Below are 26,460 nucleotides of genomic sequence, written 5' to 3' on the forward strand. Positions count from 1 at the left end.
AGCCATTTTTCTTGGTCTCCGTTTATCCTGGTGTCAGAACACCTCTGTATGGGCTGATACAGAACTTTTCATAGAAGTTAAGCCTTTAAGGGTTAAGGTCACAATGCCCACACATACTTCTAACCTCTTGTGCTGTTTGCATAATCAGAGTTACAACACATCTAAGATGGCATTCCTACTGCCTGCAGCACAGGACAGATTATTTGGGGGTCATGGATAACAAGTCATCATGGTCAATTTATTCACTTCCTCTAGTCAAATTGGCTTAACCCACCACACACTACCTACACTTTGGCTGCTGCTCTACAGTGCCAGAGTATGGCTAAGGGAAACAGGATTGTGTGTTGCTAATGCAAGTTGGGCATGCATATCTGTAAAGATGTTCAAAACTGTATGTATGATTCAGTAATACAAAGTCTTTAATCTTGGAATTACTGTTCTTAGAAAATATAAAAATGCGTTCACTAGTGGTTATAATGCTCACCAAATTTGCCTTGAATGTATGAAGGCTAGATTTGCATTCAAAATAAAATGAACCTAAAACTATTTGCAACTTGAAAACAAATGATGACAGTTGTTTAACCCCTTAAGTGCTGCTGACGGCCAATGGTCGTCAGCAGCGCTACCTCCCCAGTGCTGCGCACGACCATTGAACGTCCATTCAGCACTAGTTCTAATGGACAGCGCAGCACTGGGGAGAAATGTTTACACGCAGCTAAGGTGTTAACTATTGTGCAGTTTTTAAGGGCAAGTTTGAATATCATTGTATTAAAGCATAATGTAATCATTTGATGAAACGTATTTGATGCATGCCAGTATTAAGAAAAAAATATTATAACAATGGGGAGATCACTGTGAAAAAAAAGGCTACAGCTCTGGATAATAACTGGAATACTGTTACTACTGTTCTGGATAGGTTGAGTGACTTTTTTCTGATAGTCGGAAGGACGACGTGCTCCTACACAACCCGCCCGTAATAATATCAGGTTTGCCGTATCTGGTAACCAAACCACATACCTCGCCCGTATTAATACCAGGTTCACCGCATTTGGGAACCAAACCATGCAATAACTCGGCGAGGATTATACATCATAGCAGCTGCTGACGGCATTTGCCTACAATATTGGACTCCATTTACCCGATTGGGCAGAGCCATCATTTATTAAGAGCAATATACACAAAGATGAAATAACCACACCGTCTTGGTGAATTAAAAAAAAGACCTACTAATTCTACCCCATGAGTCCAGTCTTTTGAAGAACTCCAAGCATAACATGTTGTCACAGGGTACCCGAATCTAACCCCGAGGAGGAAGAAAACTGATTTAATGCCGGTTTTCTACTTACGGTCGCCGTGGGATCTAGCGAGTCCGGACTGCAGCGGTCCCTTTAATCCAGCAGCTTCCCCCCTCCATGTGACTAGATCAAATGACCTAATCGGAAGGCAAGAGGAGGAGGAAGAACGCCGTATAAACAGCCCCGCAGCCCAACAGAGCGTCGCTTACTCCTGGAACCAGGGCTGCCTAACGTCCAGTGAAACCAGAACCGGACCGAAGGAAGTAGACCCCGACACGAGTCCTGGAGGAGAGTCAGACGCTGTGGGACCAGCATCCGATGTCAGGAGCCATCCCGATGCCAGGAGCCACCCCGACGCCAGTGGAAGGGAGCCAGACCCCATCCAGTATTGCCAGCACTCCAGCCACACTCCAGGAGGAGGAGTGTGGCTCCTTGAGGTACGGGCCCGAATCAGGGGGAGGTGGAAGAAAGCGGAGGCGGGCGTTAGGCCCCCTGAGAAGGAGGGACGGGTTTAAAGACGATCTAAAGAGCCCCTCTGCACGTTTCACTACCCGTGGTGACGGTCCCGGTGTCACTGGCTCACACCCTGTCCCCTTCAAGTTGTCTGCTCAGAATCTTAGCGTGACCGCCATTTCTTTTCTTTTTTTTTTCTCTCTTTATTGGTTTACACTCCATGACGGCTGTCCTCACCTAACTCCGGGGAAGAAGGAGGGATCCAGGACGCCCTGCAGTATCGCTCTCCTGAAGCAAGGAACAGACTGTCAAGCTATAATTTCCTGTGTTCTATCCCAAGAGAGTTGGAAATAAAACCTCATACTTGCCTCTCCTAGATTGGCTCCTCGAGGTTTTATACACATGTATACAGGCTCTAACAGAACTAAACTACGGGGCAGTCTGTAGAGAGCTCAGATTTTTTAGCCTTGTTGACTCCACCTAGGAATTATTTTAACTTGAATAAGAGACAACGTATCATTCTGTCTTGAAAAAGGTGGTGCGTATCAAGCCACAAAACCGAAACGCGTTGACGCATACAATTTCGAATTAAATCAGAGGAACTATTAGGGTGCTATCTGCTGATATTAGTCAGATACGATATATAGATTCTAATCGGATTCATAATTCATGATATTTTTCTTATGATTCACTTCCTTTTTGTCTCTTATGTACTTTTTAATAATTTGATTTTCTTATTTGATATATCCTATATGTATAGGAACATCCTTTTAATGTTGTGTTTCTAATTATTTTCATTGATTGATCAATAAATTGTATTAATAAACTGTATTAGATTTTAGTTCTTTTTCTCCTATAATGGCTTTGGGCATGTACAATCTTGGGGCACTCTGATCCTTGATACTGGTGTGAATGAAGTGTGTATTGAATTAGAGTTATCATTAGCAATCTCTCTCCAAGGGTCCTTTTCTTTTGCTGATCGTTTTGGGACCCAGTCCCTTGGTAGGTGGACCACTCCCATTATTTTGAGAGTAGGTTGAGTGACTGTCTTTTTCTTGCTTGTGAATGAACACTATCTCCCAGAACGCTCTGCAGTATCACATGTGATCTTGGTACTGAAATATGTACATCTCATCGTGAACAAAGAGACCTGCCTTATCTGAACATTACAGTGGTTCCAGTTCCTGACGGAATAGTTTGGGACAGAGTTTCATATGATGTATTTGGACCCTCTGAACTTTTAAAAATACCACATGAATTCAAAATTCCTTTAAATTATATCATCACCTCCATTACATACTCCGACGATTTGGATTTTGAAACTGTTAATAGCATGTTGTCTGATTTAGAACTATTTGCAGCATTTACAAAAAAGGAAATGTCTGATGATTTGATACCATGTACTGTTACCAACATTATGGTCATCCCTTTCGGCATAAAACAAGAGCACCATGTAATGTTTTCACATACCACTAATAGGTGCATTGCCCAACACCACCGAAAGGTAGTTAACAAACGTTTGCACAAAATCTTTTTGCTTATTTTTCTGGGTTTCATACATCAGATCCACGCTCATATTATTGAAATGCTTGCACCTACATCTGTGATGAAAGTATGCTCACTAACACAAAACAGATATACTCTGCATCCTTTATTGCCCGGCTGTCTGAACAGGGTTTCAACTTATGGAAAAACATTATAGACATAAAATCAAGCTGGCATACTAAGGAATGGCAGGTTCAGGGAACTGAGGCACTATTTAGGTCATGCCTCATACCACAACAGATGATTTTCCTGTACAAAAGTGCTTTTAGATGTAAGAGAAATATTTCTAAGCTCACTAAACACTTTCTTGAGCAGAACCATAGCGAGACTGACTTCAAGTGGACGGTTCTAGAAAAACCTTACAAACCTTCTTACATTAGGGATGTATCAAAATACCTCTTTGCAAAGGAACAGAAATGGATATTCAAATTATCCACAGGCACTCTGGGATTGAACGATGAAATCCCTTGGACCATGTTGTGAATTACTTGCCTGTGACCTACAGCAGTGGATGTGAACTAACGATGCCCAGTAGAGACTGGAACAGACTGCTGGACAGGTATGAAACTCCGTGTGTTTTTTGGTACAGAGCTTGTCCATTGTTTTTCAGACTTATCAAACCCTTGACAGCACTCACCCTGCCCGCAGGTATGACATATTTCACACATTGGTGGTCTTTAATACGAAGTCAGGATGACCTATAATCGGACCCGGTAGCTAAGAACTACGTTTTTGGCCATCATGACATCATCCTGTAGTTTGTTACTTTTGGACCCGGCCCGTTGGGCAGGTTCACCCCTAGACTTTTTGCTTTTTCCTAGCCTGTTTATGGAACCTGGTGTTGGTGATTTTAGGCCTCTGCGCACTTTTTCACTGTGTTACAGTGTAAAGTGCTTGAGCTCTCTGTGAATGAGTGGTGAGTGACCTGCCCTCCCATAGGAATGAATGGGGAATATGTATGCCCATGGTAGTCCCTGATGTTTGGGGAGTGCAGGGGCGAGTTTGGTATGTATGAACTCGTGAGAATGAATGCTGCAAAATGATGTATGCGGCATGACTGTGTCTAGTCTAGAAGTACTACTTTTGGAAGTTGGCATATTTGTGTAAGTTGGTGCTGGCGTGTGATTGGCTGGTGAGCCTGGCCCAGAGTGCCTGGGCCTGCTTGTGGATTGACTGTCTGGTTTGAGGATGACAGGGGATGGAGAGCCCAAATGGTTGTCTGAGTCAGCCCATGGATGAAAGGCAGCATCTGCAGCCAGGGAAGTGGGAGGAGATGGCACCTGATAGTGAAGGGCTGTGCCTGCCTAACTACAAAGCTGGCTCCACCTCCCGCTGGGCGACTGACACCTCTGTCCCTGATACTGAAGGGACTTCCCTGTAACCAGTTCTGGCTGGTTCTCACACTGCCTGCTTCAAAGGACTTCCAAGGACTTCAAAGACTTTCCTGTGTATAAGAAGGGGCTGTGTCCCCTTCCAAAATGTTCTTGTTTCTGACTTGAATCTACCAGGGGCGGGCGCTGCCCAGCCCCTGGATGCCTGGAAGACTTCTGGGGGACCCCTCTGCCTTGCCTTGGCTGAGGGGGGGACTTTGCTGGACTTTCCTGGATGTCCTCCCCCTGGATACTAGAGGATTTTCCTGCTGGGGGCACTCTGCCTGTTTTCTAGCGCTTGGGAGCACTTTTTGCTTCAGATTAGCGTGTCTCTGCCCCGCATTTTGTGTGGGGAATTGCAGGTGCCACCCTGTTTTTTGCCCGACATAGTTTTATTGGTATTTATGGGTGCCACCCCATTTATTTTATTGACCTAGCGAGTGCCCACCTCGCTTATTTGCTATTTCTTTATTTTCCTCGAGGGAGCCCACTCCTCGGGAAACTTTGCCTGCCCGCTTGCCTGTCTGAAAACGGGCCGCCGCGCTGCCCGTGGTGACCCGGAAGTGCTTGGCCGGCCGGCCAATCGCAGCGCGGCCGGCCGGAAGTCCCGCCCCCGCAGCCCGAGAGGAGAGAAGCTGCCGAGTAATCACCGCCGGGCCTGGGGAGAAGAGGAGGAAGAGTGATGGCGGCTGGTCTGCAGGGCTCCCGTGAGCGGAGGGAGCCCTGCAGCGAGAGGAGCGGTAGCTGGGATTGGGGGGCGCGAGGCACATTGTCGGTGCCTGCCACCACCGCGAGTGAAGGAGAGCCGCCGCCCGGAGGAGCCCGCCCCTGAGAGCCCGCGAGTCAGCAGGGCTGGGGGGGGCTCCGTGTGGCTGCGGTTAGATGCCGGTCGAGGCACTGAGGAAGGGCGGCCCCGAATGGCAGTGGGTCGCCCCACCATGGTTGCAGAGCCCGTGAGAGGCTCTGGGGGGCATGTTGTAAAGCTAGAGTCCCCCGTAGGGGACTCCACCGTGAATGTCAAGTCAGGGCGGCCCCGATTGGCAGCGGGTCGCGCCAACGTTCTAGAGCCCCGAGAGGCTCCCTGGGGGGGCCATTTTAATTGGAGGGGGGCGCCGGGGTACATTGTCGGTGCCCGCCCCCTCCTACCAGAGAGCACATTGTTTTTAGAGCCTCTGTGGCTCCAACGATGGGCCTGCCTTGTCCCAGAGCCTATGTGGCTCCAACAGTGTGGCGCAGTTTGCGCCTAAGGGCCAGTGAGGGCCCTGGCGCAGTTTTGGTTGATTCTCCAGTTGCCCAGCACTTTGTGGGCAGCTGCCACGTTTAGGCTTTTGGTACTTTTGAAACTGGCGCTGCATGGCAGCACGCCCTGACATTGGACACAGGGCATCCTTGCCCCATCAAGGCCAGTTGGCCTAGGGACTGCCACAGGTGGTGGCTTATGTAAGTTATGCGCAAAGTGATTTCTATGCTTTTAATAGTAATTGCCTACTGTGTGTTTTGTTTGCGCTACTGACTTCTGTTCTGGCACCTCTGAATGTTTAGTCATCATGTGTCTTCTTGCGCTGCACCCCTGAATGTATTTTATTGCATCATGTGCTCTATTCTTAACACCTCTGAATGTTTATGGCATCATGTGTTTCTCTTTATCACTCCTCTGAATCATGGGTAAGGTGTTCTGGTTTATGCCCCTAAATGTGTTTATTCTTAGGTGGTTGTCTTTTCTACTCCTCTGAATGTAGGTTTATTGCATCATGAGTAATGTATTCTTTCTTAGACCCCTAAATGCTGTGTGATACTTAGGTGGTTCTTCTTTTTTTAGTACAGGTGGTCCTAGTAAGGTCCTGGTTCCTGTTACCAGTGGATACTGGTTGTGATCTGTTTGATTATCATTTTATGTTTATTATTCTTTATTCTAGAAGTGCTATATCTGAATATGACAGTGGCCCATGTGGCCCTGTCTTGTAAATAATCCCATGTGAATATTGCCCGTGCCAGTTGGCACAATGTATATGTGTGATTTTATCTGATGTGTTTTTACAATACAAAAGTTATTTTTATAATAACCTTGTGTGGAGTCTCTTTTGTGGTGTGCCTAGTATGTTGTTGCTGTTGTGCGCTGGCGCAAATGCTTTACACATTGCCTCCGAGTTTAGCCTTACTGCTTGTGCCAAGCTACCAAGGAGGTGAGCAGGGGTTATCTTGGCGTGTGACTTCCTTGCCCTGACTAGAATGGTGGTTTCTGCCTGGCTTTGGCGTCAGCCTTAGCCTACCAGAAATAGCCAGTTCTAACAGTTACGTCCCGCGGATCTTCTCGTGAGAGGACGCTACAAGTCTTGAATTTGTATGATACAGGTAGCAATAGATCTTCGCTACCCTGATGAAGTCTGGAGCCCCTTCAAGTTTAAGGTAACTCTGTTCACTTTAGTTGTAATGTGTTGACTTATACTGGGCTATACTGCAATTCAACTATAGAACTAACCGGCAGCAGGTAATCTACTTTGCCGGCTATTACAACGTCATTCTGTAGTTTTTTACATCCTGCGATACCATTGCGAGAGTACGCGATGAGACATTGACCGGAAGGCTTTGGGAAATGCTGTTTCTTCGTCAGTGGAATAAAGACAAAACATTCATTTTTTTTTAAACAATTTTAAACTATGAAGATGCCCATGGCTCGTGACACTGATCACCGCTTGCTGGATTTATTCAATCATGCGCACCAGCGTGCACGGGCTTTTCTGAAAGTAGGTGACGCCCCTGTTGCCATTCCCTATTTAAGAGACCCTCCTCCTCTACCGCGTTGCCTCCCCCTCACTCAGGCTCAGTCTGAGGCAACGACGGAGAGGTAAGGAACGGTCTAGCCTCTTAGGAACTAAGTTGTTTAGTGGGAAGGAATAGTAGGAGGAGGACTGCTCTTCCTCTAAGTGTTCTTTTTAATAAGTAATACTGTAATGATGGTATTTACATTTAGCCGCTGGTGGGTGAGCCTTTAAAGTGAGCTGGTGAATGAGAGTAGTGTGAGCTAAGTATAATAAAGGGTGATATGGGGTTGTGGAAAGGAATGGAATTATTTAACCTTCCACCAACACGAAGCATCCTACCTTATCTCCACAGTGCGTGGCCTCCTTCATCCTGAGACAGGTCCAGGTGAGGTGAGGTTTTATCCCCTGTCACTATGGGTGAATAGGAATTGTGGATTCTATGGTACACTTTATTTATATTTATTTTTATGGCATAACCAATGTATTTATACTACCTTCTATTTTTTGCTTATTGTAGGTGAATTATACACCATCTGACATGGAGGAATCCTAACATATATCCTTTATGGTTTGATTTATTCACAGTTTATATATGGTTTGGTTGGTAACACGTACTTGCAGTGGCAAAAACCTATTAGAACAGAGGCCCTGAGGAAAGCCTTGGGAGGTTGTCCCCCCTTTTTGGCAGAAACATGTCGGCCCATTTGCAGCTATTTGATAAAACTGCTTTTTTGCGCTGTTCTTGCTTTTAATTGAGAAAGAGACCTACAGCTATTAAAGTATTTGGTGTTTGTCTTCTATTCTATTTTCAATCAGTCACATCTTCACTTCACTTTTGCACTGCACATTCCCAATTAGTGTTCTCACGCATGGTCTACAAGTAACTGTGGGCTGCTACCCAGTCCGTTAAGATGGGAATTACACATGCCTCGATGATCCAGAGCCGACCGATCCCAACCTTAGGATGACCAGATGATAACAACTAGATCACTACCAAAACTTTGATGGGAATCCATCTCTGGACATTGGGGTTCACATACTCTTGCTGGTGGTTAAATGTGTTGGTTTCTCAGTAACATTTCCAAGACTCTAAGGTCTCCTTACCTTGCACTTATTGTGGCTCTTAGTCTTAGCGTTCTAGAGTACCCTTGAACTCTCTATTAGACCCCCAGGTTTATTTAGTTTTGTAGTTTGGCGAATCGACAAAAATAGGTGTCAGTCAAGATTCAGGAGTACCACCGAAGGGTTTAGTATCCATAAGCTTGACTTACGATATGTACAACGAGAACTACCGGGGTGGTGACATCATACAGTGTTAGGAAGTTATGCCTAGATTGGCTAAGAACCTCGACACTGTCCCAGGTGAACCAACACTTACTCTCACATGACATGGATCTTAGGGATTTTTTATTAGGTCCCCGAAAAGCCACATCAGAAACGCTTCCTATACACAGTTTATAATGAAATTTGGAAAATCTCTCAACAGGAAGCTGTGGAGAGATTGCGTGAAATTGACAGAATTAACTTAGAAAAGGCTCTTCCTGTGGTTGACAATGGCATGACCACACTAACATCCAGGATTTATTCACTGGGCAACATTGTATCTTCTGCTTTAGATACAATGGAACAGGATCTGTCCATTTTACAACGTGGACAATCACAATTACATTCTTTTGCATCATTAAGCTGGAGCTGCAATCATTGCGCTCTGGTTATGTGCCCTGTAATATATCAACAAAACGTCTCGATTATCTGCATATAATTTGACTGCGAAGCAGATGGCAATGGCACAAAGGGATGCGAAATATACAATGCTGCGCATTGAGATATTAGACCAATTACCTTTTACTGTGGCAGAGGCACCGTCTACAGAATGGTTAATTCATGGCCATATAACATTGCCAGTAACAACTTTCCAGTTTCAGTATTGCCTAGAACACCACCAGGTAGACCGGTATGAAGCAATGGGTAGAGAATTCATCCATGAATCTTGGGAACTACTGCATGGATTTAGATGCAGGAACTAGGACACTGAAGTGTTTCTCAGCTGTACAGACTGCGAGAATTCTTCGAGTGGATTTCTCTTGTGCCAGAATATTATGCTTCACTGGCCCTGTAACGGTTCAGTAGCTAACTTATCCGGTCATTTGAAGAAGAGTTCCCTAGCTGCCGTGATTAATCCATTGTTCAGGCTACTCTCAAATGGGAGTTACTTAATGCAGAATGATCAAGGTTGTTGTGGGAGGGTTCCAGGCATCGCATATCTTGTCACTGTAAGTTCCAGGGTTACTAGTTGTATGCAAGTATGGACCCACACAGTCATGGAGGCGCCGTTATGGCCTTCGTTGAATGTTTCCTTTGTACGGTTTGATACGCTGAGCCGAATGAAAGTCATGCTTTTACAGAAAGATGTGCCCTTGACCTCAGCCCGAGAGTCTTTTGTTCTTCAGGTTGCAAGGGCATCAGCTGAGATACATGCACTGGTAAGAACGAATTGCCCTTTCCATTTCGGAAAAATTGTACAATGTATCTCTAACAAGTCTGATACGAAGTGTATAGTACACCTATTTAAGACCATATGTTCTAGACTGTTAAGCGCCTTTCGGACAGTCTTCAGAGTGATTCCAGATTTCATACACTCTATTATTTGGAAGCATTTTAGGAGGGCTTCCGCTGATCCTGCTACTGATAGTGGTTATCTTCATTTTAATATTTTTACTACACAATGGGCATCCCAGTCACCAAGGAAATGGAAAAAGCGCTCTTGGAGAGATGCTACCGTGATCGCATGGTTCTCCACCTTGGCACACCTCGACTTCGGGAGCTAAGCGAGCCTTGGTTCCTATCTTTTCGACCAGTCTGGATTGACTGTGTTTTGCCTGTCCTCCGCTGCTGTTCTGCAGATAGGAATGCATGTTGGACCTCTGTCTAACACTTCAATCCGTTGCGCCACCAGACGTGGATGCATTGCTGGACCCATTAAAGGCCCATGTAGGGCTGTGCCTCAGCGTATTCCCATACTAAGGGCTGGTGAAAGGTGCACAGGAATTGTTGGGGGGGCAAGTAACCACCCTATGGGGATCCCTGGCTGGCGGTACTTTGGAAGGGTTGCTAATCACATACGGGTGGATCCACCCCTCGGAGGGGGGAGGGTACACAGGTGTCTGACGGCAGGGCGCGGGATGAAATGAGCAACAGAAGAAATTCAAGAGAGGATATTTGGAGGGCAAGTGAAGGTGAGAATGGGGATATGGAGGAGGTCACAGAGTAAAAGGGGAGGAGTGAAACAGGTGAGATGGTTTTAGGATGGCAGGGGAGAATGAGCTTTATGGTTATGATAAAAGTTATACATTTGCATTTATGTTTGTTAATTAAGTTAACTGTTGCAACCTTGTCCTAATAAAATGGCCTTTAACGTTTCGAAGAAAAGCGTTGAGTGTAGCTATTACGCAAAAGCCTCTATGCTGTGCTTTGATGAGATTCATGTCCCTCTCCTCTGCACACACCCTGCCTACCCCAAGCACATTCTTTACACGTGACCTCAAGCACATTCCTTATTCAACGTAGAAAATGAAGGCAACTCTCAATAACAACTGTACTTTTGAACCTAAAAGAGTCAATCCAAAAGTGGTCACAGGTTATAATAAAGGGGAACACCGCGTACGCGAAAACAGTGCGTACGGGACTTGGACAGAGCATTGTTTATCATTTTACGGGAAACAACAATGTTTGTTTTTTAGTGTTATTTCGTAGAATTAAAAGGTACTGTTGGTAGTAAACCCCAGGAGCTAAAAAAAGAGTTGCACATATGTATTGTAAACATGAACTAAGCAGAGTATATATTTTCTTCATTTTATCGTTTTATATGCATATTAAATAGCGCATATATTAAGAAACGAGAACTGTCATGAAAAGCTAACAAATTCATTACAAGGATATGTGTCAGAAAAAAGCGATGTCAGGGTAAAGAAAGTGCCTTGGGATTTTTGTTTATAGTAGCAAACACGAACACCAAGGTGTTTTCTTAACAATTATAGTTACAATAGCAGAATATTTACAGCCAATTCAATGTAAACCATCGGTCACACAGCACACAACAGAAAATGTGACAAAAGCGCTTCCTCCAAACTGCAATATTTAACACTTAGAAGCCAGCATTGAGACAGAAAACTGAAGCAGTCCTAAAACGCTGTGCTAAACTCTATACTTTGAAGCCTCAATGTGGAAGGGGGTGGCTGGGTAGAAGTTGCTTTGTTTAGCTAGACACCACCGGTGTTGGAAAAAAACGTATGCAATTCGGGTACATCGGACAGCATCGCTAAGGTAATGGCTCGTAAACTATTAGATACAGAACAGTTAAATACTATTTTTAGAAAGTACTCAATACCAAGTTTATTAAGTTTATAAATGGTTGCATGTTGACTAATCTACTGCCTTTTGTAAATCTAACTTCCAACACATGTAAATATGCTAGGCAATGTTTCCGGCATCTGTAATCTCGGTTTCTACCATCCCGCTTCACTGCTGAAATTAATACATTATATGTGGCTGGAAAAAAAAATAAAGACCTGCGTGCCATGCTGCTTTTAAAACAATCCGCCTGCATGCCCCTGCTCGCTCCCGAGGCAATACTTAATGGGAGTGTACTTGCGAAAAAAGGTGGTAGATGTACCCACCAGCAGCCATTTGCAGGCTACGATCTTTAAATGACACACATATAAGCCAAACAAAAGCATGGGAGGATTCAGATCCCACAAAGTACAGACAACAGAATGCCTAACAGCGCACGCGCTGTTTAGGCTTGACCTAAAAAATATTGAAGGAGACCATAGCAAACAAAAAGGAAGAACTCAGGAAAATCTGAATACCTGAAACCATGCGGCTTGAAAAGGTAGGTTATCCAGTGAGCTAAATTTACTGATCTTGTCTATTAATCTGTAAGTCAGAGACAGAATTTAAATTAAAGCCATATCTATTCTCACATAGGGGAAGATAGTACTAGAGTTATCTGTAACCATGCTTGGCGGTGACCTTTTATGGCACAGAAAGCATGCTGATGACAACTCGTCTCAAATTTATAAAGTTGATTCTTTAAGTATATCCTACTTTAGAAAGCATCCGAAGTAAGAATAATGTACACTGTACGTTTCTCAACTTGAGTAATCCGATGACCCAAAGAAATATGTTAGAAATTAGACACATTACCTTTTTGTTCTGCTTTAAAAAGTGATAGCCCAATGATAGTTTCTTGTAGGCCTCTCCATATTTTTCATGCCATTCCTGAACTGCCTTAATTGCCATTTTCTTCAACTTTTGAGCCACTTCCTTTGGTGGTGGGAGCGGCTGGTCATAGTCCGTTTCAACAGTGAGCTCTAAGAATTCCTGGAAGTTAGAAATTACCAACGTCCGAAACTGATGTGACCGACTGAACAATTCATCCACAATTTGAAAAGCAGAGAAGCGGATTTCTGCATGCTCCTCGTTCAACTGGGTAATGAGAAGATGATAAACATGACTGATATACTCATCCGATGACCTTTAAGAATGAGAAAAAGTACAATAATTAATTAAGCATTTAGGAATTGTAAAATATACTTTATACATTTTTATGTAGACATGTATGTCAAATCTACTGTTCAGTCAAGGCAGTGAGGCTCGCCCTGCAACAACCAGAAAAAGATCATTTGAAACAGATACTCAGAAACCAAAGTAGCCATTTCTGTATATAAGAATGTTTTTACAAACAACTAGTGAAATACAAACACATAGGATGAGCCGTAAAGAAATTAAAATCTACAAAAAAGGTATAATGTATGCATTTTTAATAACACGGTCCTTAACTGTGTACTAGCATTTATTTAACAAATTAAACGAAGAGAGGAACTGAAACAGATAAAACTGGGGAGCATCTCACTTCCAGGTTATATAGGGCGTGCCTTGCACTACTACCACAACATGATGCCAAGCTTTGAAATGCATGGACAACCGACATGGGACAGCCTATCACCGTTAAGGAATGGAAGGGGTGTTGCAAATAAATTAAGCTAGTGTGCTTCAACCACAGGCACAAACTTCTACACGTTAATACACTTTGACAAGCCTATGTTATGCCGCATCAGATGGCTATAATCAATAGCACCTACTTTACCATTGCCCCAAATGAAACATACAGGCTGCTACGTTTATACGCATGATTTGGACCTGTAGTGCGTTTAGCGCTTACTGGCAGGAGGTACATGACATACTCCAATGAATGACCGGGACGCAACTGAAACCCTCACCCTTGCTAGCATTGATGGGCTAAACAGATACACTACCCAAAGGTAAACGCAGATTTGTGGCAATTGCAATGCTTCTAGCGAAGCGGGAACATCGCTCCACTGGGGCACTCAATAAAATCCTACAGTTAATCTATGGCTCAAGAGCATGTCCTACTGTGACACCACCAGTGACTTATACGCAAGCCTACTGCCACCTACATCCCGCCCCAAAGACATTTGGCAACTTTTAAGAGACTATCCCCGACAGCAAGCAGAGAAAGAGACACAATCCAGCAAAGGGGGGCAGGAATAGCGTCAGGCGATTAGCATACTGGGGAACGGCTTGAGAGAACATGGCAAATTGATTATTGATGACAGGTGGAGGGTTTATATGATCGGCAATCTTTATATATTATTCAGTGGGGAGTAAGCAGCTATGTACATATAACTGGACTATTAACATGACTGTGGATGCGGAAATATCTATTGTACTGGACATGATACGTTTTATTTGATTAGAGAAATGTTGGACTATCACATCTTCGTTTCGCCATATTTCAACTGCCTCTGTATGTTGTTAAAATAAAGCAATAAAGAAATTTAAAAAGAAAAAAAAAGAGAAGGACTGAAATACGGATTTACCTCCCCTCATATTATTTCAAATTAAGTAATGGCGGCATTTTGTGAAAGTGGCTATAACAAATCATATATAAAGCAGTATAATTATGTTATGCTAATTTGTAGAGTGCACCTGAGGGGATCCTGGATCTAGGTGCGAGTCTAACCTAACCGAGAGACTGGTAGGACTGTTCAAAAACACAGGTCTTCAGCTTCTTGCGGAATTCAGAAGTGAGGAGGAGTCTCTTTTGTGTAGGGGCAGGTAATTCTAAGCTGTAGGAGAAGGCGCGACTGCTGGATCTGGTTTTCTGTATCCGTAGGATGTGTGCATGTAGGAGTCCGGACGAGCTGAGATGTCTAGAAAGTTTGTGAAAGCAGATGAAATTGCTGAAGTATGCTGGGCCAGTATTGTATAGTGCCTTGAAAGTGTGGGTGAGGAGTTTTAATTATGCCGATTTCTATATAGGGACCCAGTGGAGCTCCTTCAGGTGTGCGTGCGGGGTGTGAGGTTGAGAGTGATTTTGGCCACTGAGTTCTGAATGGACTACAGACTTCTGGTGAATTGTTAGCTATAGAAGCTGTTTCCGTAGTCTGTATTGCGCAGCTGCAGTTCCTTTTTAGATTTGACATGGATGGTAGTAGCACTACTCACTAATGCACTAGTCACTGCAAACATATTGTATTCTATATGTCATTTAAGGGGCAATCGGTCAGTATCCCTCAGCATATGGCTACTTTTGCTTCGGATCGGTCAGCCTCAGGCTGTAGACCTTGTTACTCACAAACTTCAGATCAGACCACAGACGTATTTCAGTCTCAACATTTTTCTAATGGCTCTTTAGGTGTGTTCTTTCACCTCCACTGTAACGCATGAGGGAGTATTTATTGTAGGTTAGAAAAGTACATGCTAACAAACGTATCTAGAAACTCGATGCTGCAGAAAATTACATAGCCTTTTTCTTTCTCTAACATTCATTTTTCAGATGCATTTGTTAATCTGTACAAAAACAAGCACAGTGCAGTCAACAGCACACTGTACAAAATTCAAAAATATTGGCTGTCATTGCATGTTGATACATAACAGGTCAGTCAGTGTTGGAGGAAATATGGCAATTTCACTTAAGTCCTGCTAATTTGCAATATACAGTTTTACCATTGGTTTGGTGATATAACCCGTATCTTGAGCATTATTGATATAAACATTTGATAAATAATAACAGGGATGACATTTGTGGGGTGACCAGTGACTACAATGGTGATTTATTCATACACCGACACTTCTGTTAAAGCTCTTATAGCAGATATATTAACAACGAAATGCAGACACTTGAAGTCTTCAAACTAAATAAAAAAGAGGATGCTGTGAGTAACAACATAGTCATATGAGGCAGTGAGCCTAGGAAAATGGTGTGGTGCACAAATTACACATCAAAGAGTAGGGACTACGTTTTCAGAACTGCAGGAAAATGCAGCATAAATCAACTGGACACTCATTTTTAACAGCTTTGAGAAGACATTTCATGGTAACCCATTTTTTTGTAGAAGTTCTCAGTGGTGTGCATAGTACATGAGCAACTGCTCATAATGTCCGCTGACTACATCCTCCTGGGGGACCTCAACTTCCACCTGGAGAACAACAACGACCGCAACACCAGCACCCTGCTCGACAACCTCGCCAACCTTGGACTCAAGCAGCTGGTGTCCACCCCCACCCACCTCGCCGGACACACACTCGACGCCGTCTTCTCATCCAGCACAGACATCGCCTTCAGCCACGCCACAGGACTCCACTGGACGGACCACAGCTGCGTCCACTTCACCTTCAAAAGAACGACGATCCACCACCACCAGCAACAGGTTGCTCGAAGAAGCTGGAACAAGATCACAGCCGACCAACTCGCCGCCTCCCTGAGCCAGCACCCACCTGCCAGCTCAGCGAACCCCAGCCAGGCCGCCGACAACCTCACGAAGTGGATCAGCAACTGCGCGGACGAACTCGCCCCTCTGAGGACCCCGCCCAGCAGACCCGGCAGCAAGAAAGCACCATGGTTCACCGACAAACTCAAGAGCTCCAAGAAGAACTGCCGAGCCCTCGAGAAAGTCTGGAGAAGGGAACCTACACCGAACAACATGACCACCCTCAAGCTCGCCACCCGGAAGCACCACCAACTGATCCGCACCGCCAAGAAAACTGCATTCAAGGACCGGCTGGACAACAACGCACACAACTGCAAGGAACTCTTTAACATCGTGAAAGATCTTTCCAACCCCAGCGCAGGAAACAACGACATCACCCCATCGCAAGACCTCTGCAACTCCCTCGCCTCCTACTTCCACAACAAGATCGCGGACATACACAACAGCTTCAGCAGTCAACCGACGCACGCCACGACCGCAGCAACGCCACCCACCACCACCCTCCGCGCCTGGACCCCGATCAGCACCGAAGACACGGTCCGCATGATGAACTCCGTCCACTCTGAATCTCCGACCGACCCCTGCCCTCACCACGTCTTCAACAAAGCCGACGCTATCATCGCACCCCACCTACGGGACATTATCAACACCTCATTCGACTCCGCCACCTTCCCTGAGAGCTGGAAGCACGCCGAACTCAACGCTCTACTCAAGAAACCCACAGCGGACCCCACCGAACTCAAGAACTACCGCCCCATCTCGCTCCTCCCGTTTCCAGCAAAAGTCATCGAGAAGACCGTCAACAAACAGCTGGCCGCCTTCCTCGAGACGAATGGATCCCTCGACCCCTCACAGTCTGGCTTCCGAGCCAACCACAGCACTGAGACCGCCCTCATCGCTGCCACCGACGACATCCGAGCCCTGATGGACAACGGAGACACAGCGGCCCTCATCCTCCTAGACCTCTCCGCGGCATTCGACATGGTCTGCCACCGCACCCTAGTGCATCGCCTCAGCAACGTCGGAATCCAGGAGAAGGCACTGGATTGGATCATCTCCTTCCTCGACGGAAGAACGCAGAGAGTCCGCCTACCACCGTACAAGTCAGAGGCCACCGAAGTCATCTGCGGCGTCCCCCAAGGATCATCTCTGAGCCCCACCCTCTTCAACGTCTACATGAGCCCCCTCGCGGCCATCGCACGCCAACACAACCTCAACATAATCTCCTACGCCGACGACACCCAGCTGATCCTGTCCCTGACCAACGACCCCGCCGCCGCCAGAGCCAACCTGCACGAAGGGATGAAAGATGTAGCCGAGTGGATGACGACCAGCCGCCTGAAACTGAACTCAGACAAGACGGAGGTCCTCATCCTGGGCTCCTCGCCCTCCGCCTGGGACGACTGCTGGTGGCCCCCCGCCCTGGGCACCGCACCCAAACCGACAGACCACGCACGCAACCTGGGCTTCATCCTGGACTCCTCGCTCTCCATGACCAGACAAGTCAACGCCGTCTCCTCGTCGTGCTTCAACATCCTGCGCATGCTACGGAAGATCTTCTGGTGGATCCCCACCGAGACCAGGAAGACCGTCACCCAGGCCCTCGTCACCAGCCGACTGGACTACAGCAACGCCCTCTACGCCGGTACCACCGCCAAGCTCCAGAAGAGACTCCAGCGGATCCAGAACGCCTCAGCCAGACTCATCCTCGACATCCCTCGCAACAGCCACATCTCCGGACATCTGAGAGACCTGCACTGGCTCCCCGTCAACAAAAGAATCACCTTCCGTCTCCTCACCCACGCACACAAAGCCTTACACGACCAAGACCCGAGCTACCTCAACAACCGAATCAACTTCTACGCTTCGAAACGCCACCTCCGGTCAGCCAGCCACGCCCTCGCCGCCGTCCCCCGCATCCGAAGAGCGACAACAGGAGGAAGGTCCTTCTCCTACCTCGCCGCCAAGACCTGGAACTCCCTCCCGACCGACCTGCGCCTGACCCAAGACCACCTCTCCTTCAGGAAGAAGCTGAAGACCTGGCTATTCGAGCAGTAACGGCACCCCCCCCCCCACCAAGCGCCTTGAGACCCTACGGGTAAGTAGTGCGCTCTATAAATGTCTTTGATTGATTGATTGATTGATTGATTATTATCCTGTGCGTTAAGAGCCACTTAACGCCCTCACAGAGACCCCCAGTCTATTTTACCTACTCTTTTTTTTTTATATGTAAAGTACACCACTAACTTTCAAAACAACTCACATGTTTAATGGCAAATTCAAGAGCAAATCTTTTTAGAGATCTCTTCTACTTTCCCTGGACTTTTTTGTCCCAAGAGACACTTACATTTGAAAATCATTTTACAAGCGAAGCATGCACGTCCTGTGAAACACTCGCTCGGAGATTATATTTTGTGAAGTAATTGAAGAGCAATACCTTGCTGGAACTCAGCCTGCTGCCTACATGAGGTCTTATTGTGTATGCTTCATGCAGGTTTTGAGTGTCACACAAAATCTTAGCTTATGAAGCGGTGGTCTGGAGAGATGTGCAACAACTTCCATATGACAAATCATATATCAGGTACAACACAAGTAAAATGGAAAAGGCAGCACTGCAATCACTTGCCTGGAACAATCAAGTTGTGATTAAGCCTGCGGACAAGGGCGGGGAAATTGTTGTCCAAGATGTATCCACCTAGGAGTCTGAAATTCTCCGCCAACTGAATGACGGTACGAGTTACCAACTACTGCGGTCCGATCCTTCCAAAGCCATTGCCCTTGAAATTTTGGAGTTAACACACGTTGGCCTTGACCAAGGTTTCCTATCTGAGAATGAGTTTCATTTTCTAAATCAAAAACACCCTCGACTGGCCACGATTTACACCATACCTAAAATCCACAAAAGTATGGTGGACCCCCCAGGACATCCTATTGTGTCTGGATGTGGCTCCATCCTCGAGCCTCTTGGCAAATACATTGATTTTTTCCTACAACCCTTGGCTGAGTCTACTCCATCCTACCTACGTGATACCATGCACACAATTAACATCATTGAAAATTCATCCTTTGACCCTTAACACCAAAGACTAGCTACATGCGATGTGGTATCATTATACACCTGCATCCCGCAACAAGAAGCTCTAATGGTGATACCACGATGCCTACAACGACGATCTGCCCCAGTACAAGTTCCAACGGAATTCATTGTGGCTTTGTTGAGAATAACCATGACTAAGAACTTTTTTCTATTCAAAAACAAATTCTATCTTCAGACATCTGGAGTAGCAAAGGGGGCTCCATTTGCTCCTGATGTGGCGATTCTCTACATGGCGGCCTTCGAGGAAGACACTGTCCTAAATCAAGTTAATCCATTCAGAGACCAACTCGGTTTCTGGATGTGATACACTGATGATATTCTTCTAATTTGGAACGGCGATTTGGAGGGACTATCCTCTTTTTTCACATGGCTCAATCATCAATCTGCACATCTTAAATTCACGATCCAAACAGACCATAGATTTTCTGGACATTACCATCTATGAGCAATCAGGAATATTACTCCCTACACTTTACCGCAAACCGGCTGAAAGAAACTCGTTGTTACAATACAACAGTCACCATCCACGAGCTCTCCGCGACCATTTGCCTTTCGGGCAATTCCTACAAATTTGGAGGAATTGCTCCAACAAAGAACATTACTTTACAGAATCTGAGGATCTTGCCAACCGACTACTACAACGAGGATATCCCAGACGACTGGTCAAGAAATCAAGGAAACGGGCCTGGTTCTACCCACGAGAGGAATTACTCTCGCCCAAGGACAAGAGGGACCAACAAGAAAATAGGATTGTCTGCGTAACCACATTTAACACCAAAAGTAACAAGATCAAACGCATTATCAATCATCATTGGCAATTAATATCGGATGATGTCAACCAGTCTGAGACACCGTTACACGCTTTTAAAAAAGCCAAAAGTGTCAAACTATGTGGTACGGTCTCTCCTACCAACTCCTGATGAGCCCACTATTACCTCATTGTGGGATTCGCCCCCTGTGGTTGGCCATTTCAAATGTGGCCACTGTAAGGCTTGTGACACTGCAATCCAAACAAAGGAATTTCAACATCGCCAACATAAAATCCGGCTAAAGACACACAGCAACTGTAATTCTTCAAACATTATCTACGCGATAATATGCCCGTGTCAAATGATCTATATTGGCCAAACACAACAAAAAGCTAAAGCAAGAATTCTTCAGCACATGAGAAGATCAAATGCGAGGTCCAGGGAGCACCCCTAGTAGACCATTTCAAATTGGCAGCACACCCCCCAGAGAGCCTCCGATGGGTGGTAATAGAAAAAGCAGTTTTGGGGCACCGGGGTGGCAACATCACAAGTATCCTAAACACACGCGAGTTGAAGTGGATGTTCTTCTTGGACTCCGTTGAGACAGGCCTCAACGAGCTTGATAGCTCCTTTTCACAACTAGCAACCTTGTCTTGAACCCCTCTAGATATCAACACGTAGCACACACTGTGTTTATATTGGCCTATACCCTCATGCGAGAGGTACGCCATACCATCCACGATTATGTGATAATGCCATTTTTGACCACCAACTGAATTGGCCTATACCCCACTGTGAGATGTACGCCACAAAGACGGTTTAACACTAATGTGGTTTCATTTAACATTATACAATACAACCATCGGAATTGTTGACATTGTTCATTATGGCCTTACCATCTTTTGATAGGTACGCCGCATTCATACCACCCTCATAGACAATGATCTGTGCCGATTAATATAATATCAAATGTTCACATTATTCGCGAGACAACATTATCGGGTTTTCTTTTATAATTTGTGACTATCGTTTCATTGTGTACAATCATGATAATAAATATCGAGTATGTATTTAAATTGCCAAGCTAATAATTAACAACGTTTATTGTTGCAATATTAACCACGATCTAAATGTCATGTTTGTATCAATACCATCAATAACACTACCATTGTAGACAATCGAGAACCTTGGCTTTTAAGTAATAGCGCGGGGTCTGTCTTCCTCTTCTACCTCTACACGCTAGTCCCGAATCACGTGGTATGGATACCATAGTAATATGAGAATCAGGAAACTCGGCTTGCCATTGCGATTACGAGCGGCGTTCTCTGCCAGATTTATTCGGCGTAGGGTAAGTTTGCCTCCGTACCTTTTTTAACTTAGGTTTCTCGTGACAACGGGCGGTAGTAATGATCCCCCTCATATTGCCCCACAAATACAACGGAGTCATTATACCAGAGGACCCGTTTTCCGAGATCCCTCAACTTTGGGTAAGCCATTGGACAGATTTCACAATGCCGTGCATCTCCTTTCCTGTTGTAGGACAGCATCTGAGAATGACTGGTTCCCTATGTTCGTTCACAGATAACACTGAACGACCTTCTCAGAACAATACTGGTGAACTCGTGCCATACCTATTTATCAACTGGGTAAGCCCGCTCTATAGCTTTGCCCTCAATTGGTCACCACAGCCCAACAAGCTTATGTATTACCTACTCTTCGTGTTCTATTACAGACACCGCGGAGTGATCCCCTGATAACTACAGTCTTAGACCTTGTGCCAATTTATCTGCATACCAAGGTAAATTACGATAATTGATAACAACGCATTCTCTATTCATTGAGAGTGAGAGGTTTATCTTGTTTTAGATAGTGCCAGAGTCACCGACCCCCGGGCCAGCTCACGGCTCCAAACGCTCTATATAACCAATCCGCTGATTTTTCACACAATACTATGACGTTTTTGATTAATTCCTTTAAACCAGAGTCCCTACCATTCTTAGATTTTCCCCACGTAGGTAGTAATAAATGGTAACGCCTGCCTAGTCAAGGATTCACAACACGAGCTATAACCTCAACGATATACCCTCGGTTGCAGTTATGTGTGCTTTTATTGGTCTTAAATGTACAATATGAGGCATATCCCTCTATCAACGAATATAACTCTCCTTTATTTTATATATATTAATCAGGTTGCCTGCCCCGTATTTTGTCCTGATGAAGACCCCACAGCAAGGGCACCACTAATCCCTGCGAACTTTTGAGGGTCGAAACGTCGACAATAACCTGTTTGGTCGTCAACTTCACGCCACTATTTTTACATTTATTGTATTATGTGAAGTATGATATGTTTTGATTTATGCTTTGAACCAATGGTCCTTTGTTTTGTATATAAAAATTTACTTGTTAATATAGTTTTGTTAACTGCTGATTTTACTGTCACTAATTCCCTTCCATCACACTATCCTCACCCGATCACTTCCCCCTCCCTCCCTGGGCCACTGTACAACCGTTTACAATATTGATCAGCTGTCTAGTATATTTAGTATACCTATTCCCATTGTGAATAAAACAATGTGGATGCATTCATTGTCTCTGTAAATATTTTTTGAACTGTTCATATTACAATACACTCACATATGGGACCCCTTCCTCTCAGTACTTATTGAACCCAGGTCCCAGTAACTATGTTTGGGTAAAACCCCCCCTATTTATACACAGGTTTTGAGTTTCTGGCAGGATGTCGTTTGCTCACCCTGTACATCAACACAACAGTGTGTCATTATAGAAACTCTCCTCATTAACAGAGGCTGTACCCTCAGAACACTCAAGAGAAGCAGTTTCATGTCTCGAGATATTCAAAAACAAGCAACAGAAGTGGGCCAGAGTGCAGTACAGTGGTTTAGCATGGCACAGAGTGGTGTGGAGTGGCATAAGCACAGAGTGAAGTGGCGTACAGTGGAACTGAGTGGAGTGATGTGGCATGACAGAGTGGCGATGAGTAGAGTGGCGATGAGTAGAGTGGCGATGAGTAGAGTGGCGATGAGTAGAGTGGCGATGAGTAGAGTGGCGATGAGTAGAGTGGCGATGAGTAGAGTGGCGATGAGTAGAGTGGCGATGAGTAGAGCAAAGTATAGTGGCGTAAAGTGAAGTGGCGTAGAGTGCAGTGGAGTAGAGTACTATACTGTACAGTGCAGTGGCATAATGGTGCAAAATTGAGCAGAGTGGCGTACAGTGCAGTGTCTTAGAGTAGAGTGGTACAGAGTAGAGTCGCATAGAGCGCAGTGGCACAGTGTAGAGTGCAGTGATGTAGAGTGGAACAGAGAAGAGTGGCATAGATTGCAGTCGCTTAGAGTAGAGTGGTACAGCGTGGTGTGACAGAGTGCAATGGCATAGTGTAGAGTACAGTGGCGTAGAGTGGAAAGAGTAGAATGACAGAGTGCAGTGGTGTAGAGTTCAGTGGCACAGATTGCAGTACTGCAGAGTACAGTACAGTGGCATAGATTACAATGGTGCACAGTACAGCTGCATATCGTGCAATGGCATTTCGTGGTGCAGAGTACCGTAGCATACAGTGCAGTGGCAGGGAGAAGAGTTGTGTAGAGTGCAGTGGAGTAGAGTGGTGTAGAGTGGCGTACATTGCAGTGGCATAGAGTGTTGCAAGGTAGATTAGAGTGGCGCAGAGTGCAGTGGTGCAAATTAGAGTACAGTGCCAAAGAGTAAAGTGGTGCACAGTAGAGTGGAGTGCCACAGTGTGCACTGGCAGAGTAGAGTGATAGAAAGTAAAGTGGCGCAGAGTGCACTGGTATAGAGTAGCATAGAGTGGTGCAGAGTAGAATATCAGAGTTCAGTGGCAGTAGAGGGTGCAGAGTAGTGTATGAAGACGAGAGTGGTGCAGAGTACAGTGCAGTGGCATTGAGTAGAGAGGTGTAGAGCGGAGTGGTGTAGAGTTTAGTGGCATAGAATGCTGCAGATTAGAGTAAGGTGACAGAGTACAGTGATGCAGAGTGGTGTAGAGTGCAATGGCGTAGAATGCAGGGGCACAGAGTACAGTGGTGCAGAGTAGAATAGAGTGTAGTACAGTGCAGTGGTATAGAGTAGAGAGGAGCAGAGTAGATAAATGTGCCATAGAGCGCAGTGGCGTACAGTTCAGTGTTGCAGAGTGGCGTAGACTGCAGTGGCATAGAGTGCTGTGGAGTACATTGCAGTGGAGAGCAATGGAGTAGAGTGGCGTTCAGTAGCCTAGAGTACAGCTCAGTAGAGTAGAGTGAAGTGGCATAGATTAAAGTGGCGCTGAATAGAATGGCATAGAGTACAGTAGAGTGGTGCAGAGTCGAGTGCATAGAATGCAGTGGCATTGAGTGCAGTGGCCTAGAGTGTAGTAACGGCTGGAAGACTTATAAAGAGGCGGGGTGAAAGAAAATGCCTTAGATCCAAGTTAGCGAAAGAAGTGAATAAGCCCAATGTCTTTAAAAGGAATTCAAGAGGTCTCTCTTCTAGCAACAAATCTGAGATTGTCATTGCATTTTATACCATCATTTGCACATAAATCAGCCTAAAACCCAGGTGTTCTGAAATGATACTAAAAGAATATTCTAGTATCTGTAGTCACAGAGATTCTCTGTAATGCTGCCTACCAATATTTTTCCACGCTCATGTACAACCACGGGGGTACAATATACAGTAGCGGGTTGATCCTGGACGGGTCAGGCTTTAATCAAAGGTTAGCCCACATTGCAACATATTAAATCTAATTCTCCCATTTATAACTTTGGCCATGACATGCACCAACTTGAATTGCTACAATTACCAAATATACTGCTACTCCATTTGCTGGCCTCCGAAGGAGGTAAGTTCTGAGCTGGCTTTGCTGGGATCTCAACTTATGATCTGCAAGCCATTTCAGATCTCAACAATGAGCGTGATCTTACTGGGCCATCTTGCCTCGGATTCACAAAAGCAAAAGCTTAGAGAAAAGTATGGAGAAGAAATCAAGTGTTGCTCATTCAGCTGACCACAGCTTCCAACATACAAACAACAGATACTTGAATGGAGGAATGACAAGTCATAGTGCTGGGTGATTGGGTACCCCTGATTTACTTATGTTCGACAATCTTGGGTCCCCCCGACCCAAACTCTCTTGTATAAAGTATAAATGCCATATTTATTGGCGGGTTTCCTTACAGCAGTAGAATATAAATTCAAATCATGCTCCTCCTCCTCCTCATGTAACAATGGGGGACACCGAGCCCCCAGACAGTCCTTTAGCAGGACTCGTTTACATTTTTCTACAAATATGTCTCCTTTGCCGGCTCCCACGTTTGCCTCAAACCCCTTCTTCCATTTACTCCATTCCAACAATGGTTGACTAGAAGTTTTGAAGAGCTTGGGAAGAGCCCCCATACATTCCATGTTTCGCCGCTAAACTTCACACCAGGCCCAACAAGTAATTAAGAATCAGTATGCGTTTGATGTTTAACTCTCTGCCCCCACAGCAACGGCTAAAAGAAAACAATCAATAATAGCACATAAAAAAAAGTTATGTTTATCTTTGGCACTTGACTGCAGATTGCACTGTGTGTGTGTCACCGCTAACTGAAACAACACAGTGTCATTGCTGGATTGCAGTGGCATAAAGTAAAGTGGTGCAGAATAGAGTGGCATAGAGTGCAACAGAGTGGTGCAGGGTAGAGTGGCATAGAGTGCAGTGAAGTAAAGTGTAGTGGCAGAGTATAGTGGCATAGAGTGAATTGGAGTAGATTAGAGTGGCGTAAAATGCAGTGGCATAGAGTTGTGCAGAGCAAAGTTGCACAGAGTGGTGCACAGTAGAATGGCATAGAGTGTAGTTGTGTAGAGCAGAGTTGAGTAGAGAGACGCTGAGGGTAGTGGCGTACAGTGGTGCAGCGTATCCTGGGCTCCTTGCCCTCCGCCTGGGACGACTCCTGGTGGCCCCCCGCCCTGGGCACCGCACCCATACCGACAGACCACGCACGGAACCTGGGCGTCATCCTGGACTCCTCCCTCTCCATGACCAGACAAGTCAACGCCGTCTCCTCGTCGTGCTTCAACATCCTGCGCATGTTACGGAAGATCTTCCGGTGGATCCCCACCGAGACCAGGAAGACGGTCACCCAGGCCCTCGTCACCAGCCGACTGGACTACGGCAACGCCCTCTACGCCGGAACCACCGCCAAGCTCCAGAAGAGACTCCAGCGGATCCAGAACACCTCAGCCAGACTCATCCTCGACATCCCACGACACAGCCACATTTCCGGACATCTGAGAGACCTGCGCTGGCTCCCCGTCAACAAAAGAATCACCTTCCGTCTCCTCACCCACGCACACAAAGCCCTACACGATCAAGGCCCGAGCTACCTCAACAACCGCATCAACTTCT

At 45.5% G+C, this 26,460-nt stretch overlaps 1 protein-coding gene across 1 annotated transcript in view; it reads right to left on the reverse strand.

Moving 5' to 3' along the window:
* The window catches only part of UVSSA (UV stimulated scaffold protein A), a 287,721-nt gene that overhangs the window by 248,221 nt on the left and 13,040 nt on the right, over window positions 1–26,460 (reverse strand). Inside the window, exon 3 of the mRNA XM_086964233.1 lies at window positions 12,631–12,961. Coding sequence (XP_086820359.1) covers window positions 12,631–12,961 — 331 coding nt within the window. The remainder of the gene's footprint in view (window positions 1–12,630; window positions 12,962–26,460) is intronic.

The sequence above is a fragment of the Lissotriton vulgaris genome, chromosome 3_2, assembly GCF_964263255.1.
Source record: "Lissotriton vulgaris chromosome 3_2, aLisVul1.2, whole genome shotgun sequence".
Classification (NCBI taxonomy): domain Eukaryota; kingdom Metazoa; phylum Chordata; class Amphibia; order Caudata; family Salamandridae; genus Lissotriton; species Lissotriton vulgaris.